The sequence below is a fragment of the Gadus chalcogrammus genome, chromosome 22 (assembly GCF_026213295.1).
Source record: "Gadus chalcogrammus isolate NIFS_2021 chromosome 22, NIFS_Gcha_1.0, whole genome shotgun sequence".
Classification (NCBI taxonomy): domain Eukaryota; kingdom Metazoa; phylum Chordata; class Actinopteri; order Gadiformes; family Gadidae; genus Gadus; species Gadus chalcogrammus.
Window position 1 is genome coordinate 9810001 of NC_079433.1, and position 15675 is coordinate 9825675.

General features: G+C 42.4%; 1 protein-coding gene and 2 long non-coding RNA genes across 4 annotated transcripts; 2 read left to right on the forward strand and 1 right to left on the reverse strand.

Moving 5' to 3' along the window:
- The first annotated feature begins 26 nt into the window (after positions 1 to 26).
- LOC130375502 (uncharacterized) lies at positions 27 to 6683 on the forward strand. Of its 2 annotated transcripts, XR_008893846.1 has the most exons (3): positions 27 to 298; positions 529 to 1604; positions 5753 to 6683. It is a non-coding gene; the product is annotated as an uncharacterized LOC130375502 (long non-coding RNA). The 2 variants fall into 2 exon arrangements; XR_008893845.1 differs by having other exon boundaries at positions 27 to 1604.
- A 1838-nt stretch (positions 6684 to 8521) lies between these two features.
- LOC130375500 (protein transport protein Sec24D-like) lies at positions 8522 to 13400 on the reverse strand. The gene is made up of 5 exons (XM_056582459.1): positions 12393 to 13400; positions 10970 to 11088; positions 10075 to 10254; positions 9723 to 9914; positions 8522 to 8777 (listed from the first exon to the last, which is right to left on the reverse strand). The coding sequence occupies exons 2-5, from the start codon at positions 11018 to 11020 to the stop codon at positions 8697 to 8699; spliced, it is 504 nt and encodes a 167-aa protein (XP_056438434.1). The 5' UTR covers positions 11021 to 11088; positions 12393 to 13400; the 3' UTR covers positions 8522 to 8696.
- Positions 13401 to 13976: 576 nt separating this feature from the next.
- LOC130375501 (uncharacterized) lies at positions 13977 to 14499 on the forward strand. Its single transcript, XR_008893844.1, has 3 exons — positions 13977 to 14072; positions 14240 to 14304; positions 14402 to 14499. It is a non-coding gene; the product is annotated as an uncharacterized LOC130375501 (long non-coding RNA).
- The last annotated feature ends 1176 nt before the right edge of the window (positions 14500 to 15675 follow it).

Here is a 15675-nt window from a genome sequence, read left to right on the forward strand (position 1 = left end):
GATGGAACATTTTGGTTATGGGGGGAGTAGGGGAGTAGGGTCCAGCTGCAGCCCCGGAGAACAACACCCTGGCGTGACAACAACCCTGGCGTGACGGAAGTACTCTGGCGTGACGGAAATGATTTTTTTTATACCAAAGATGAACCATGGAAGTAAGTGTGTCTGCCAATATGCTTAATATAGCCTATTGAGTAATATTCATGTAAAAGTCGTGCCGTGGTTTATTTACTTTTCGCTAAATTCGAATATAATAATACTGCGCCCTTTTTGAAAAATTAGCTGCACTTCGTTCATGGAGGTAAGTGAGAGTTCCTGTTCATAATAATTAATATATTGAGTACAATTCATGTTAAAGCCGTGCTGTGGTTTATTTAGTGTCATCCGTAATCACCAATGTGATACTACAGCAACACGATTTAGCAAAACTGTCATGCGTTTTTTATTGTCTAACTTTTAAGGAATAAATCGTTTTTAGAGTTTTTTCTAATATTATGTTCTACCTTCATGTTTCATGGACTTCCACCACAGGTATATGGGAACGACTGTGGGATCTTCATGATTATGGTATACTCCAGTGGCGGCTGGCGATCAAACATGTTGGTGGGACACAGTAATACAGGGGGTCTGAGGGGGTCTACTTTTCATTCAGATTCATAGCCTACATCCTGACTTGCAGGGCCTGGGCAAGCTTACACTGCATATACAGACCTATACCCATATTATACATAGATATCTATATCATATAATCTATAATATATATTATCACCTGGCCCTGAGCAGCTTGTAGCCACGGCCTGGCGTGACAACAACCCTGGCGCGACGGAAGTACTCTGGCGTGACGGAAGTGATTTTTTTTATACCAAAGATGAACCATGGAAGTAAGTGTGTCTGCCAATATGCTTAATATAGCCTATTGAGTAATATTCATGTAAAAGTCGTGCCGTGGTTTATTTACTTTTCGCTAAATTCGAATATAATAATACTGCGCCCTTTTTGAAAAATTAGCTGCACTTCGTTCATGGAGGTAAGTGAGAGTTCCTGTTCATAATAATTAATATATTGAGTACAATTCATGTTAAAGCCGTGCTGTGGTTTATTTAGTGTCATCCGTAATCACCAATGTGATACTACAGCAACACGATTTAGCAAAACTGTCATGCGTTTTTTATTGTCTAACTTTTAAGGAATAAATCGTTTTTAGAGTTTTTTCTAATATTATGTTCTACCTTCATGTTTCATGGACTTCCACCACAGGTATATGGGAACGACTGTGGGATCTTCATGATTATGGTATACTCCAGTGGCGGCTGGCGATCAAACATGTTGGTGGGACACAGTAATACAGGGGGTCTGAGGGGGTCTACTTTTCATTCAGATTCATAGCCTACATCCTGACTTGCAGGGCCTGGGCAAGCTTACACTGCATATACAGACCTATACCCATATTATACATAGATATCTATATCATATAATCTATAATATATATTATCACCTGGCCCTGAGCAGCTTGTAGCCACGGCCTGGCGTGACAACAGCCCTGGCGCGACGGAAGTACTCTGGCGTGACGGAAGTGATTTTTTTTATACCAAAGATGAACCATGGAAGTAAGTGTGTCTACTTTTCATTCAGATTCATAGCCTACATCCTGACTTGCAGGGCCTGGGCAAGCTTACACTGCATATACAGACCTACTTCATGGCCATTCCACCAGCCATTGCTATTTGACCCATTGTTGTTATTCTGATATTGAGACAAATCATGATCACTGTCCTATAGCGTCCATTTTTTGTGAGTCTCAGGGTGCACTCACACTAGGCCATCTGGCCGTGGCCGTTTTCACACCTAACCGTGCTCAAACCTGCCAGTGTGAGTGTGGCCAGTCTGGCCAGGCCAACGCGGTACAGATGCTAATGAGCCGACACGCGCACGGCTACGCAACCTGAGCTTGATGATGTATATTCCATGCGACGACCATGGACATAATAAAGCCGACGAGCCTTCTTTCCCATTAAACGGTAAACATGGCGTCAAGCGGTTCAACTGTTGGTTCACGTTGGTCCCATAGAGAAGTCGAGTGTCTGTTAGCCATTTGGGCAGACGATGCTATTCAGGCAGTTGGAGAAGACCCACAAGAATTCCGATGTATTTTGGGAGAATCCGCGAATCAATGACTTTATTATGGTCCATGCCGCGGACGTTGGTGATGACGTGTTAAAACGTGATGACGTATGTACAAGACAAGAGCCTACCATGGCCAGGCCACATTTGCGACGGCCAGATGGCCTAGTGTGAGTGAAGGCCAGAGAACAATGGGGCCAGTTGAGCACGGTTAGATGTGAAAACGGCCAACAGCCAGATGGCCTAGTGTGAGTGCAGTGCACTCACACTAGGCCATCTGGCTAGAATGTGAACTAAAAAGTTTCTCTTCGGTAATGTCAAGAGCTCTTTTTAAAGTTGGTCATTTCATAAGTACTATATTTGACAGTTGACAGGAAATTAAAATTAAAATGCCAATTAGTTGAATTCAGGTCAAGACAAAAGTGCCAAAGAGTATGTCTTATTGACATGTATTATATTTAACACTGATTTATTGATGATTAAGTTTTGGAAATAGAGGGTCAATAAATGTATCAATAGAACTTTCAAATACATTGAATATGTGAAGCACTTTGAGTCTGCCTTGTGTATGAAAAGTGCTATATAAATAAAGTTGCCTTGCCTTGCCTAATATATAATCAAACACCTAACAGTTTAGCCAAAGAAAGCAAGAAATAGAACCGACTTTTCTAGCTCACATTTGCAATGGTGTTTGACTAAAGATGAGCTGACGCAGATTATTGATCCAAATAACTTTCAAGGTAAAATTCTAATAGTTAAAAATTATGTTTTTAAAATAATGCTACAGACAAAATCTATACACTGATCTTTTCTTCTTCTTCTTCTTCTTCTTCTTCTTCTTATTATTATTATAAACATTTAAAAATATATTATATTATAACAAAATGTAAATTATTTAAAGATCCCATGCCATGCTATTTATGGATGCTTTAATATAGTTATTAGTGGGCTACAAACACAGTATTCAAAGACGTCCCCGAAATTCAGCCGTGGTGCAGAGTTACAGCCACTCCAAAACAGTCGCACATTGAGCTTCCCCCAAACGCGCTGTTTCGGTGGGCGTGTCAAGGCAGGTCAAGGAGGGGGGTGGGGGTGTGGCCCTGAGCAGCTTGTAGCCACAGTACAATGCGCTCTGGTTACGGTGGGCGTGTCAAGGCAGGTCAAGGAGGGGGGTGGGGGTGTGGCCCTGAGCAGCTTGTAGCCACAGTACCATGCGCTCGCCGCTCTGTTGATGGTGGATGTATCGCAATGGCTCGTAGAAACCCATATTATACATAGATATCTATATAATATAATATAATATAATATATGATGTATATTATCACCTGGCCCTGCATGCGCTCTGTTTACGGTGGATGTATCGCAATGGCTCTTATAAACCCATATTATACATAGATATCTATATCATATAATCTATAATATATATTATCACCTGGCCCTGAGCAGCTTGTAGCCACGGTACCATGCGCTGTTTACGGTGGATGTATCGCAATGGCTCTTAGAAACCCATTTTATACATAGATATCTATATCATAATATATATTATCACGGCCAAAAGCTGTGTGAGCCTCCAGACGATCAAACGACCGCGTCTTCTTCAGATTGATGTGGAAGTGGAAGAACCAGAGACGTCGGAGAACCCGACGAAGTCCTTTGCGATTCATTATATCGTCTGGAGGTGCACACAGGTTTTGGCCGTGATAATATGTATTATTTGATATAGATATCTATGTATTATATGATATTATTTAGATGTAGAGCCCCTGCTCAGCCATGGTTGAGAATGAATTGGGGGAAAGGAACTTTGGCTTTGACTCCCTGAAGTACATGAACCACGACATGGAGGAGAAGGGGATTGTTGGCCGCGAATGTATCCCGCTTGAGCCCTGCTTCCCGCCGCCTCGGCAGCGGTCAGCGCTAATCACCGCCTCCTGAAGCGGTGGTCCATCGGCAGCGAGGCTCCGGCGGGAGACGACCGCGGTGAACAATCCCTTTCTCCTCCATGTTGTGGTTCATGCCTACTTCAGGGAGTCAAAGCCAATGTTCCTTTCCCCCAGTTCATTCTCAACCATGGCTGAGATAACCCCCACTACGAGTCTCGTTGTAGAAATACCAGAGACGAGAGTCCGACGTGTTATGCGCCATCACACCAACAGCAGAACGGTTATCCAAATAACAAGGAAGTGTACAACACTTGCGTTACAGTCCTGGAGCTCTATATCTAAATAATATCACATAATACATAGATATCTATATCAAATAATACATATTATCACGGCCAAAAGCTGTGTGCACGTCCAGACGATATAATGAATCACAAAGGACTTCGTCGGGTTCTCCGACGTCTCTGGTTCTTCCACTTCCACATCAATCTGTAGTAGACAGAACCGCGCGCTGCCTGCTGCCTGCTGCCTGCTGCCGGCGCAAGGCACCACCGCCCGGCTGCCGGGCGGTGGTGCTTCGCGGCGGTGGTGCCTCGCGGCAACCGGCGGCAGGCAGCATGTCGCAGTTCATGTACTTCGATGTCGTTCTGCCATTGCATTCAAAATTCTGTAACTAGCCTGTTACTACGAACTAAGCAACTACCATACACGTATTAGCATTTAGCACTAGCTCAATCACGACTCCTTCAGAATTCTTGTGGGTGGTTACGAACCAACCAAGTGGGCAGGGCCATGAATAATAGTTTGACAACGCTACGTCACAGTGTCACCTTATCCAGATTGGCTCATTTCTTCTGCCTTTTTCCTTTCATTGCCTATTGCATTCAGCAGACAAACTGCATAGATTTCAAACTTACCACAGCTCACAAACTTATTCAGACCTATGTTATTTAACAAACAACAGGAAAAATGTGATTTGAATGGCATGGGCTCTTTAATTATTTGTATTTCATTAAATCCACGCTCTTTCTAAATCGTGGGTGTCTTGGACATGTAGAGGAAAATAATTTTGAATTTTCTTTCTTTCAAGCAAGCAAGTATTAGAGGGTTCACATTTAGTAAGAATGTCACAGACAATAGAAGGTTAAAGTGGAACACATGAGTGATGTGTGTCACTCTGCTGTACCCCAGGCCCGTCAAGCCTCCAACAGCTGCAATGTATTCACGGGTGTTTGGCGAAACGCGTTTCACAGCAAAGAGATATGGCCAGGAATGTCCAACACCTTGTGCACTGTAAAGTTCACGTGAATAAAATCGAAAAAAGCATTGACTTACAAAGAAGGCACTTTTTTCCTGCCACCTTGTGTCACCTATATTATTGTGTGTATATAGAGTTGCAAAGTTTGGGGTCATTTTCACAACTTTTTATTTTTATTTTTGTACAAATCAACAGTGTTACCCCTTATGTTTTTTTTCATGACGACAGTGTTACCCCTTATGTTTTTTTATCATTTTCACAACTTTTTATTTTTATTTTAGTACAAAACAAGTCTAGCAAAGGGAATTAAAATGACAGTGGAAAATAAACCAGATGGGATTCGAGATCTGGAAGCGTACTTTGGCAAAAACAATAAATGTCCGCTTTTATCACATGTTTAGTGCATTGTTTCATTATGTTCACATAACTATGTTTTTTCTTTGTCTTATTGCAAGTTCGGTTTTGACCATAAAACATAACTTACAACCAACAGTTTGCAATAGTATCCAGCTGCAGCCCCGGAGAACATCACCCTGGCGTGACAGAACATCCAGGCGGGACGGAAGTACTGTGGCTGGACGGAAGTTACCTCCGATTATTTTAAATCTGATGAATTTAACCACGGGTCGAACCAATGATGAAAGTCTTCAACAGCAGATGAAACAGGACATGAAACAGTACATTTGTTACGAATGAGATCAATCTTATTTTAGATTTCTGTTGCCTACTGTAAAACCGAAGAGATCAGTCGGAGTCAATTGCGAATCCGATAAAGTTGGATGGAAGCCAATGAGTTGGATGACACCTAGGATAATCCCTCAAACCAGAAATCTATGAACAAGATATGCATTGAAGTAGAAACATCTATTTCCCTGTGATATCAAAGATGTTTTTCCACTTTGATTTGGCTACCGTTTCTGGGCGATGTGATGTTTATAATGAAAGACCAGTTCAAATAGGATTTCTGTCATTGTTTTATATATATGATCTCTAGATTGTCTGCGGGATTTCATTCACAGCGCTACGCATGTGACACTTGATATGAAATGGCTCGAGATAAAATATTGCCCTTCCTAGACCTTCAAAGGAATTGAAAGAGATTACGCAGAGGTATATGAAAATTTGCCTGTTTTACCCAGATTGAGACGATTTGTTCAATCCCAAATTCATCATTGTGCGCCAAGAAGGGGAATTCCCCGGGTTAGCATTTGCTTTCGACAGCCGCATCTATTGATTTGCAGAGTTATAGTATCCTTGCTCTATCTTACTTGAAACAAAAATCAGCAGGATTTGAACAGTGGTGCAGTGGAGAGCACTGTTGGATAGCACTCTGGAGACCAGGGTTCAATTCCTGTTTAAAGTATAATTAACTAAAGGGTAAGTCTATAAAGTCTGTAATGATATTTCTATTGAACTGATTGATATAGCCTTCAACCACAGAATGATCCCAACCTCCATGGGGAAGTGGAGAGAGCAGTTGGCTGACACTCCTGAGACCGGGGTTCAAGTCCAACTAATGATCTCTAATGTTTATTTCTATATCATGTGAGTTGTAAAGTCAAGTCTAATCGCCATCAACAAAATCGTCAAATCATCGAAACTCAGACGTAGGTTTGAGTCCCAGCTCACAGGGATTAAGAATTTGCTTGCTGAGCCTAGATTCTGTTCACCGCTTAGACCCAGGGTTTAACCTGATGGATTAAGTACCTTAATGGATACCTCCAAAACATCCTGATCTGTGTCTTGGTGGTGTGGTGGTAAGGGCTGTGGGTTAACACTCTGCAGGTGCAAGTTCAAGTCCCCGCTCTCACGGCCATTAAGAAGCTCACCTTTATGATGAGCATTCAGACACTATGTAGGTTCGGGTTCCCCGCTCAGTACCAGGGTTCAAGAGGTACATTAATGGATTTCTCTATCATGTGAATGGTAAAGACAAGTATAACCTCCAAACATATACTGGTAGGCGTCTTGGTGGTGCAGCGGTCAGGGCTGTGGGTTAACACTCTGCAGGTGCAGGTTCGAGTCCCCGCTCGCACGGCCATAAAGAAGCTTGCTTTCAGACACTATGTAGGTTCAGGTGCCCTGCTCAGAACCAGGGTTCAAGAGGTACATTAATGGATTTCTCTATCATGTGAATGGTAAAGACAAGTATAACCTCCAAACATATACTGGTAGGCGTCTTGGTGGTGCAGTGGTCAGGGCTGTGGGTTAACGCTCTGTAGACACAGGTTCGAGTCCCCGCACGCTAATAAGAATAGTATTATTGACATTAAATTTCATGTGACATTGCTTCTTGTGAATTGTTAAGTCAATTATGAACTCTGATTAAGTCTGACCCAGTGTCTCTGTGGTGCAGGTGATAGAGCTGTTACCTATCTGTTCTGGGGACATGGGTTTGAATCCTGCCATGGCAGGTTTGGTGGGAGTGAATGGATGAGTGCGAATAACTGTGAATGACTTAATTCACAATAATCAATTAGCACAAACAGTGATTTGGAATGACTGTCTGGGAGAATGGATGGCTGTGAATGCAGCCATCCATTCTCCCAGACAGTCATTCAAAATGAATGTGTGAGCAAATGGATCCCTTCACTTGACAGTTGTTCCCATGGCCGGAAACAATCCCATGTCCCCAGAACAGATAGGTAACAGCTCCACCACAGAGGCACCGCTTGTTTGGTTAAAGTGTAAAAATAAATATTTCAGACATACCCAGCCAGGACTCGAACCCTGGTCATCAGATGAGGTTGAATTTTTCAACCGCAGACGGCGTCTTTCTCCATTGCGCCACACAGTCTGTGAATCTCAGAAGTTCTACTGGTAGTTCAAGTTAGAATGTACAGACACAGGAGGATTTCCTGATCCTGTGCTCTCAAATGCAGGATGAGTGGACTGACCTTCATAAGCACTGCAGACCTGGGTCCCACCAATGACACTATTCTTGAGACATGTGCTCCTCATGGGTTGAACTCACAATAATCAATTTTAAGTGTCAATTATAACCTCTCACCAATACCTAGCTGGTGCCTCTGTGGCGCAGGTGGTAGAGCTGTTACCTAGCTGTTCCGGAGACATAGGTTCGATTCCGGCCTAGCCCTAGGCCGGAATCGAACCCGAATGGATGAGTGCGAATAACTGTCTGTGTGAATTGATTACTGTGAATGACTTAATTCACAATAATTAATTTGCACAACAGTCATTCGGAATGAATGAGTGCACTCATCACAAGTTCAAATGATATTATAATCAATTTCAAGTGAACAATGCTATGTGAATTGTAAAGTCTATTTTAAACTTTAACTGAAGTTCCCCCAGTGGCGCAGTGGCTAGATGATCAACTCTGGAGACGTGGACGTGGGTGTTACGAAGCCGACCTACTGCGCTCGTTATTACCCGGGTAGACAACCCGTAACCTATGTGAGTGCAATCTACCCTATCTAGGGGGTCAGGTGCGAGGCACTCACCACAGGTCCACAGCCACCGTAGGCAAACAGCTCCGTGTTCCGATGTTCTGCAATCTGCACGAGTTTGAAGCGTAGACAGGCACGACAAAAACATAAATAAGACATAAAATCTCCCCCCTTACCTTTTTATTAAAGGTGCTTAATAAATACATTTGATTTGATTAGCATTTTACAGACCCATACAATGGATAGGGCGTCTAGTACGGTCCATCACCGTTGCTACTTTACCCATAAACAGCTACAGTAAGTGTTAAATTACGCTGATTTACCTTTGAGCATTTCCTATTATAGGCTACTTCGTAAAATGCTGTTTAGAATTACGGTAATGTTGGTATCAAGGAAAGAAAGACCCACCGGTGGGGGGAGATCTTATGTTTTAGTTATAACGTGCATGTTGAAGAAAATGTGCAACCGCGCCCCCTGGGAGCACACTGTTCGGTGGGTCGCAGAATTCGGTGTAACACTGGCACCTAGTCTACAGGCGACCATACCCAAAAAAAGAAGATTAATAAATAGCTGCCTAGCTTTAGCAGTAGCCTTGTGGAAGATATGTTTCTCCTCAGAGAATTGGATACATTTATTGCTGTAAAGTTGTATAGAGACGTTCAACAAATAAGTTAAAAAAAGCCTCATATATTTTGCCTTTTCTAGCTTAAGGTATAATTGAAATTGACTTAATTGAGGAAATAATACTGAAATATTAAGTAAGCATTAAGTATTTCAGTAGGTTTCTTTTTTTTTTGGAAAATATTATGATATCTTATAATTTGTTACCATCTATCTGTAGATAGATGGTAACAAATAATAGATGGATGGTGTTTTCTTTTTTTATCACTCTGTTATATTAGATGTAAAGACTTTATAGATTAAAATATACATCCATCTATAAAGTCTGGCATCTTAAACGTCAAAGTACACTGAACCGATCAGTGGTGAATTGACTGATCACCAAACAGGTGGTCAGTTTGAGGGTGAGGGGAGCCTGCGTGCGTTTCTGACCGTGTTGGGCTGCAGGTGAGCGAGCGAGGGCAGGTTGAAGAGCCCCTGGATGAGCTCGGGGGGGCAGGCCTGGCCCAGCCACAGGAAGAGGGCGTGGCCGTTCTCCAGCAGGAAGGCTCCGCCGTCGGACAGGCGGTCCTCGGAGCAGCGCAGCGGCGACGGCACCGCCTCGCCCTCCAGCTCCATGTTGTGCTGCGGAAAGATCGGAAACGTTACAATTGATCGGAAATCTATTTTATCGAAAAACCATCATCTACCGAGTTCTACTGAATTCCACTGAGTTCCATTCAAAACCATTTCTAGCCGAGTCAGAGTCAGCCCCTGCACCTCGGTGAACCCCCCCCCCCCTCACCAGTGGGATGAGGCGGGGGTACAGCGGCAGCTGGGTGTCCTCCACGCCCATGGCCATGACGGCCAGCCGCTGGTGGGCGCGGTCGTCCGTGGACAGCTCCGTGCTGCCCACCAGGGGGGCCGTCCTCATCAGGCTGTTCATGTACACCGGGAACACCTTCATGGTCTCGGGCAGGATCAGCTTGGAGGAGGGGGGGGACGGATGGAGAGGAGTCCATTAGACCAGCCAGAGAAGTCATTACATTTAGGCCCAATCCCATTTCTACCCCTTACCCCTTCCCCCTTGTTTTGAAGGGCTAAGGGGAAGGGGAATGGGACTTACATTACTTACATTACATTTGTAAGTCGTGTTGCGTAAAATGTTACAGTGGTCTCGTTGGGGTAGAAAATATGTATGTCCAGTACGGTATGATACTATTAAGCCGATCGATGAATGACCTGAAGGCACTTATGAATAACTAGACTTTACCAAATATATACAACGCTAACAGAACAAACTAAAATCCAGCGAAATTGAAATGGAACAATGAATACAAATATTATCGACACGCAACGACATATTACTGCTCGGCACTTGTTTCTATGAATATCTTTAATGTGCCGACAGCGATATGTTGTTTCTCTTTCTTCTGACGAATGTACTCATTAGTCTCTTCTGATAAAAGCGTCTGCTAAATACGCTGAATTTAATTGTAAATTTAAACGACATGTTGAGTCTTAACAACACTCCGTCTTTGGATCCAGAGCGTCTTGAATTGGACTACGCAGTGAAGTAAAACTCTGCACAGCCTTTTGCGGCACATGTGTCAGACCCCTGGGAAGAGCTGCACCGACATCACATAAAATCGTGAGACACAGTTTCTTGTATTTGGGAGCGTGGTCAGTGGTCCACCGACCTGGCTTGCGGCAGAGGGGCTGGCACAGTTCTTGCGGTAGCAGGCCAGCATGTGGGCGGTCTGGTTGACCAGGATCTCCCGGACGCTCTTCAGTGGCTGCTTCAGGATGGCACGGTAGGCTAGGGAACACCGAGATAATAATCATTTATTAGCCATCGGTATTTATATCATTGACTGTAAAAAGGCACTTGACACCGGGGGAATAGAGACGTTGTAAAAACGAAGTAATCAATAAATGAGTTTAAATGTGTTTAAAATTAATAGAGAAAAAACAATACATACAATGTGAATAAAAATAACAAACTCAACTTATTCAAGTGAAGTTTATTAAAACCATTCACATGTTTTGAGTAAGAGCCCGCTTTCCGAAAGAAGTTAATAACTGCCTTGGCATTTTTTGAGCTCAGTTTCATCCACCAATTAAAACCGTTGTGGATGGCAGTAAAGTGTTAAACGGACATCGTTGCAGTTTCGCAGGGATTTCTCTCCTGATATTGTAGGAGATGTCATCCACAGTCATCTTTACGAGGAGAGCATGTGGTCCCGGTTACCAGGAGAGATATTCATCCCAGTGGCTGGTAAGCCGACGAGCAGCCATGTTAAACCAGACTTTAGGGTGATGTATGGAGTGGCAAGGAGAAGGAGTAGGGGGGTCAGCCTGGGGTCAAACCCAGGCCCGGCATTACAGTGTGGGACTGTCTGTCAGCACGTCTTAGGTATGATGAACGTGCGTCTGAAATAAAGCACTGCTCAGACTCCTTTTCTCATTATTACTGCTACTTGGACAACGTTTGCTAAAGCCTCTGGCAGGTCAACTTGTACTTTTTCTTAATGGGAAGGTGTTTGGAGTCATGCCGGCATTGTTAAACCGCCAATACATATCAATTAATACTGTTAATATTGAGATATGATCACACTTTAATTCATCTGGCATAATGTATCTTCTAACTAAAAACAACAAATGAACGTCTCAACTGGTTCGGTTATGACGTCTCTCGGTGACTGATTAACTTCTAATTCAATTGTTGGCGTAGTGGAATATATATCCGTCATCTTATCATCACTATGAAGGTATTAAGGCTGTAAACGAAGCGAACGCATACATTTTAATAACTGGTATTTTCCAACTGACATTTCTAACCGACATATTTAAACTCAAATTGAGGTTCAAATAAGCTGAGGAACACAGAAGAGTTACTGCGGTGTGGAAACGCAAATGGAAACGCAAATCTTTAAAACCTGTACACTGAATAGGTTTGCAGAGGACTATACAATATGCACAATGAAGGCCTGGTCCCACCATAGGTTTGCAGAGAACTATATACAGTACACTTGAAAGGGGTGGGGGGAGGTTGTGAGGGTCTGCAACCAGTGTCCATCTCAAGGGAAATACAGGCTAGTGGAATAAATAGAAGTTGCTTACCTCTAGCATGGCTAGCTTCACACAGTTGTTCATATGCACTCTTGCTCGCTTGTGTTTTTTTTATCCGTTCTGACAGATGTTTCAGGTCTGTCAACCCTGTCTGTGTCCAAGAACTATCACACGCACTTATTTTAAAAAGTATACAAGGAAAGCAAAAAATTGCATTGGCATACCCACAGCTAGTTAGCCAAGCCTGAACCAAACTCTGGAAAAACTTCTCTTGTAGGCTCTATCCTTTTCTCTTGCTTGTTGGGTTATGTTCACTTCTGGCTTTTTCTTTTACTTGCAATTTTTCTGCAAATGTTCTTCTTTCGAAGGGATTCATAAGCAAAGACTTAACTGAATTTGGGGCTAGCTGAACTCAAAGGGAAACAGTAGCAGTACTCAAAGTCGCCATCTTGCTGATCTCTGAGGTAATGGCAAATGCGCGGTTACGCGCAGTGGACGGTGCACTGCGCTTGGGGCTATATCTTGAGCGCCCCAAAGCCATACAATTCGACGACGCTGATTGGCGAAATGATGTACTATTCTGCCTAGCAACGGGGGAACCATTGGCTAATAATTCAGGCATGTGGGGCTGAGCGAACTGCGCCCCACGGAAGACATCACCAAAATGAACGTTGAACATGTAGGCCTAAGTCAATGAAGATTTAATGATGGGGGATTCTAAAGATATTCTAAAGTAAATGCATTATTCGAATGCAATTAAAATAGATTAATTCTCAAAATGAGAAGATTATTAAAAAAAATATATAGGATATTTAAAAAAGAAAAGATGTCCGGTCGGCGGGAGGGCGGCGCCCCAGCGCCCTCTATAGGCGAGCCGCCACTACTATACTCAGTCGCAGACTTAAAATGTACTGAACACCAATGCGTGTGAATGAACTTGTCACCAATGGAGTGGCAAAGACACGCCCCTTCCGGTAGGGCTCATGGGACCTATGAGATCGAAAAATATGAATGGGAGTCAATGGAGAGAAAAAATATATTTTCTGGTCCCAGTCTTTATATGCCCTGGATTACACATATGTTGTTTGTGGATTTAAATGATAATTTTTCATGCAAAGAAAACTAAAAAATTTCGTGAAGAAGTTTGATAATCGTAGGTTTTATGTGAGGCCGCTTTGTGAACTACAGCTCTTCGCTGCTCTCGACGCATATGATATACGTCACCACACCCGCGCTTGGAACTCGGCACAGAGTTGGCGATCTCTCTGCTCCACTTCACCACTTTTTTTTCAAGGCGAGGATAAAAGCATAGAAAGAGGTGAAAACCACTATAAGTCGGGGCATGTGGAGAGTTTTAGTTATGTGCCATCTCTATGTGCCATCTCTGTGCCGAGTTCCATGTGCGGGTGTGGTGACGTATATCATATGCGTCGAGAGCAGCGAAGAGCTGTATTTCACAAAGCGGCCTCACATAAAACCTAAAATTATCAATCTTCTTCACGAAAATTTTTACTTTTCTTTGCATGAAAAATTATCATTTAAATCCACAAACAACATATGTGTAATCCAGGGCATATAAAGACTGGGACCAGAAAATAATTATTTTCTCTCCATTGACACCCATTCATATTTTTCGATCTCATAGGTCCCATGAGCTCTACCGGAAGGGGCGTGACTTCGCCACTCTATGCTTGGTACCTTGCAATGGAGGCACCGTTTGACTTCACTGTTGTAAGTAGGCATTACATGAAATGAAGTAAGACCTGACGATTGAAAAGATACGTTTAAAATAAGAATTGGATTTGGATTTTGACATATGTAAGGTTACAACATCGAAAATGTCATACTTGTATACATATTTTATCATTGTCAATTCTTGGAATATCCCCTTACTTTAGAAAGACATGCCAGTCCTCAGAAAATGGTGGTGCACAGTACTGCTTGAGAACTTCCACCTGGATGGGTATGTTTTTGCTTAGTTCAAATATGAATATATACCTCAACCCCAATATTAACAAAATATGTATAATTCCTACAATAATTTCTCTTTATTTATACAGGCACGGCAGAAGGTTCCCACACTTCATGGAGGAGGCCAAACAAATGGCGGCTGGACTACATCCACCAGTCTTCAGACTGAAGCGAAGGGGAGGAGGAGGAGGAGAAGGGGAGGAGGGAGGAGGGAGGGGGGGAGGGGAGTCACAGAGTAACTAAATGAATGTTCAATGTACAAAAAAGTAGCAAGACCCTTTTAGTCCTAACACCCCCCCCCCCCCCAGCAGTTCAGCAGTTACAGCCTTTTACCATCGTGATGGTTGGTCATTGCAGTGGAGAATCCCACACTATGATAACTTAAAATTAGCACTCATTCTTCCCAATCATGGGAATCATGCCAGGGCAGTACCATGAGATTTTAAGTGACCACAGGGAGTGGATTAATCCTGGAACAAATCTCGATTGAAGTGCACAACGATTTAAAAATGTAGGATACGATACAATTATACATTCAAATTGCTCTCTATAGGTTAAATGTGTACTATTACATCAAGCTTTTTCTAACAAACATTCTTGGTTGATATCGGGCTGGGACTAGCTCCAACAGAGTGTTTGGTGTGGCTTTAAGGCGATGTTTGAGTCATATTTAATTAAAGGAGAACCCAAACCGTTGACCCGCCTTTTAACTATTTAAAGTACCAGATCAGCCAATAAAGAGGTTACGTATGCAACCGTATATTAACCTAGAGGGAGTCATTCAATGCAATGCGTTCTGCAAGTGGTGCTGCGGTTTGGTTTTCCTTTAAAGGAGTGGAGGTATATTACTGTAAAACGTCATTAAGAAATACACAAAGTGGTCTTTGTCAAGAACACAGAGTAGACAAAAAATTGATTTAGAACACATCAGTTTGATATTTCACGGTAGACTATTAAACAAACAGGTTTTAATAAATTCCATTACACCAGTGAATAAAACACAGTTTAAATCCATTTCACTCAGTTTGTCTATTTAATATATAAAATACGGTAAAACATACGCAAAAAGGATAAGGTTTCAAGGGACTTGGATACTTTGGTACAACAAACACTTTTTTTGTAAAAGCGGTATAGAATTTTAATAACATATCAGTGCATACTTTGTATATGAAAATATACACAATTGTATATCATTCTCAAAAAACAACAAAAAAAAAGAAATATTCCTTTACAACAAAACCCAAAGCAGACTAGCTCAACACAATATATTAGCTATAAATTTCATCTTTAGTATTCATATGCTACATTTTCTGAGTTTTTCTATAACTCAAATGTGATGCATGTCCTTTATCATACTGTAACA

Coding starts and splice junctions, on each gene's coding strand:
- LOC130375500 (XM_056582459.1), bottom strand. CDS start 11,020: ATGCTGGCCTGCTACCGCAAGAACTGTGCCAGCCCCTCTGCCGCAAGC. Junction 10,255..10,969: donor GCCCCTCTGCCGCAAGCCAG/GTCGGTGGACCA, acceptor CCCTCCTCCAAG/CTGATCCTGCCCGAGACCAT. Junction 9,915..10,074: donor ACCCCCGCCTCATCCCACTG/GTGAGGGGGGGG, acceptor ATCTTTCCGCAG/CACAACATGGAGCTGGAGGG.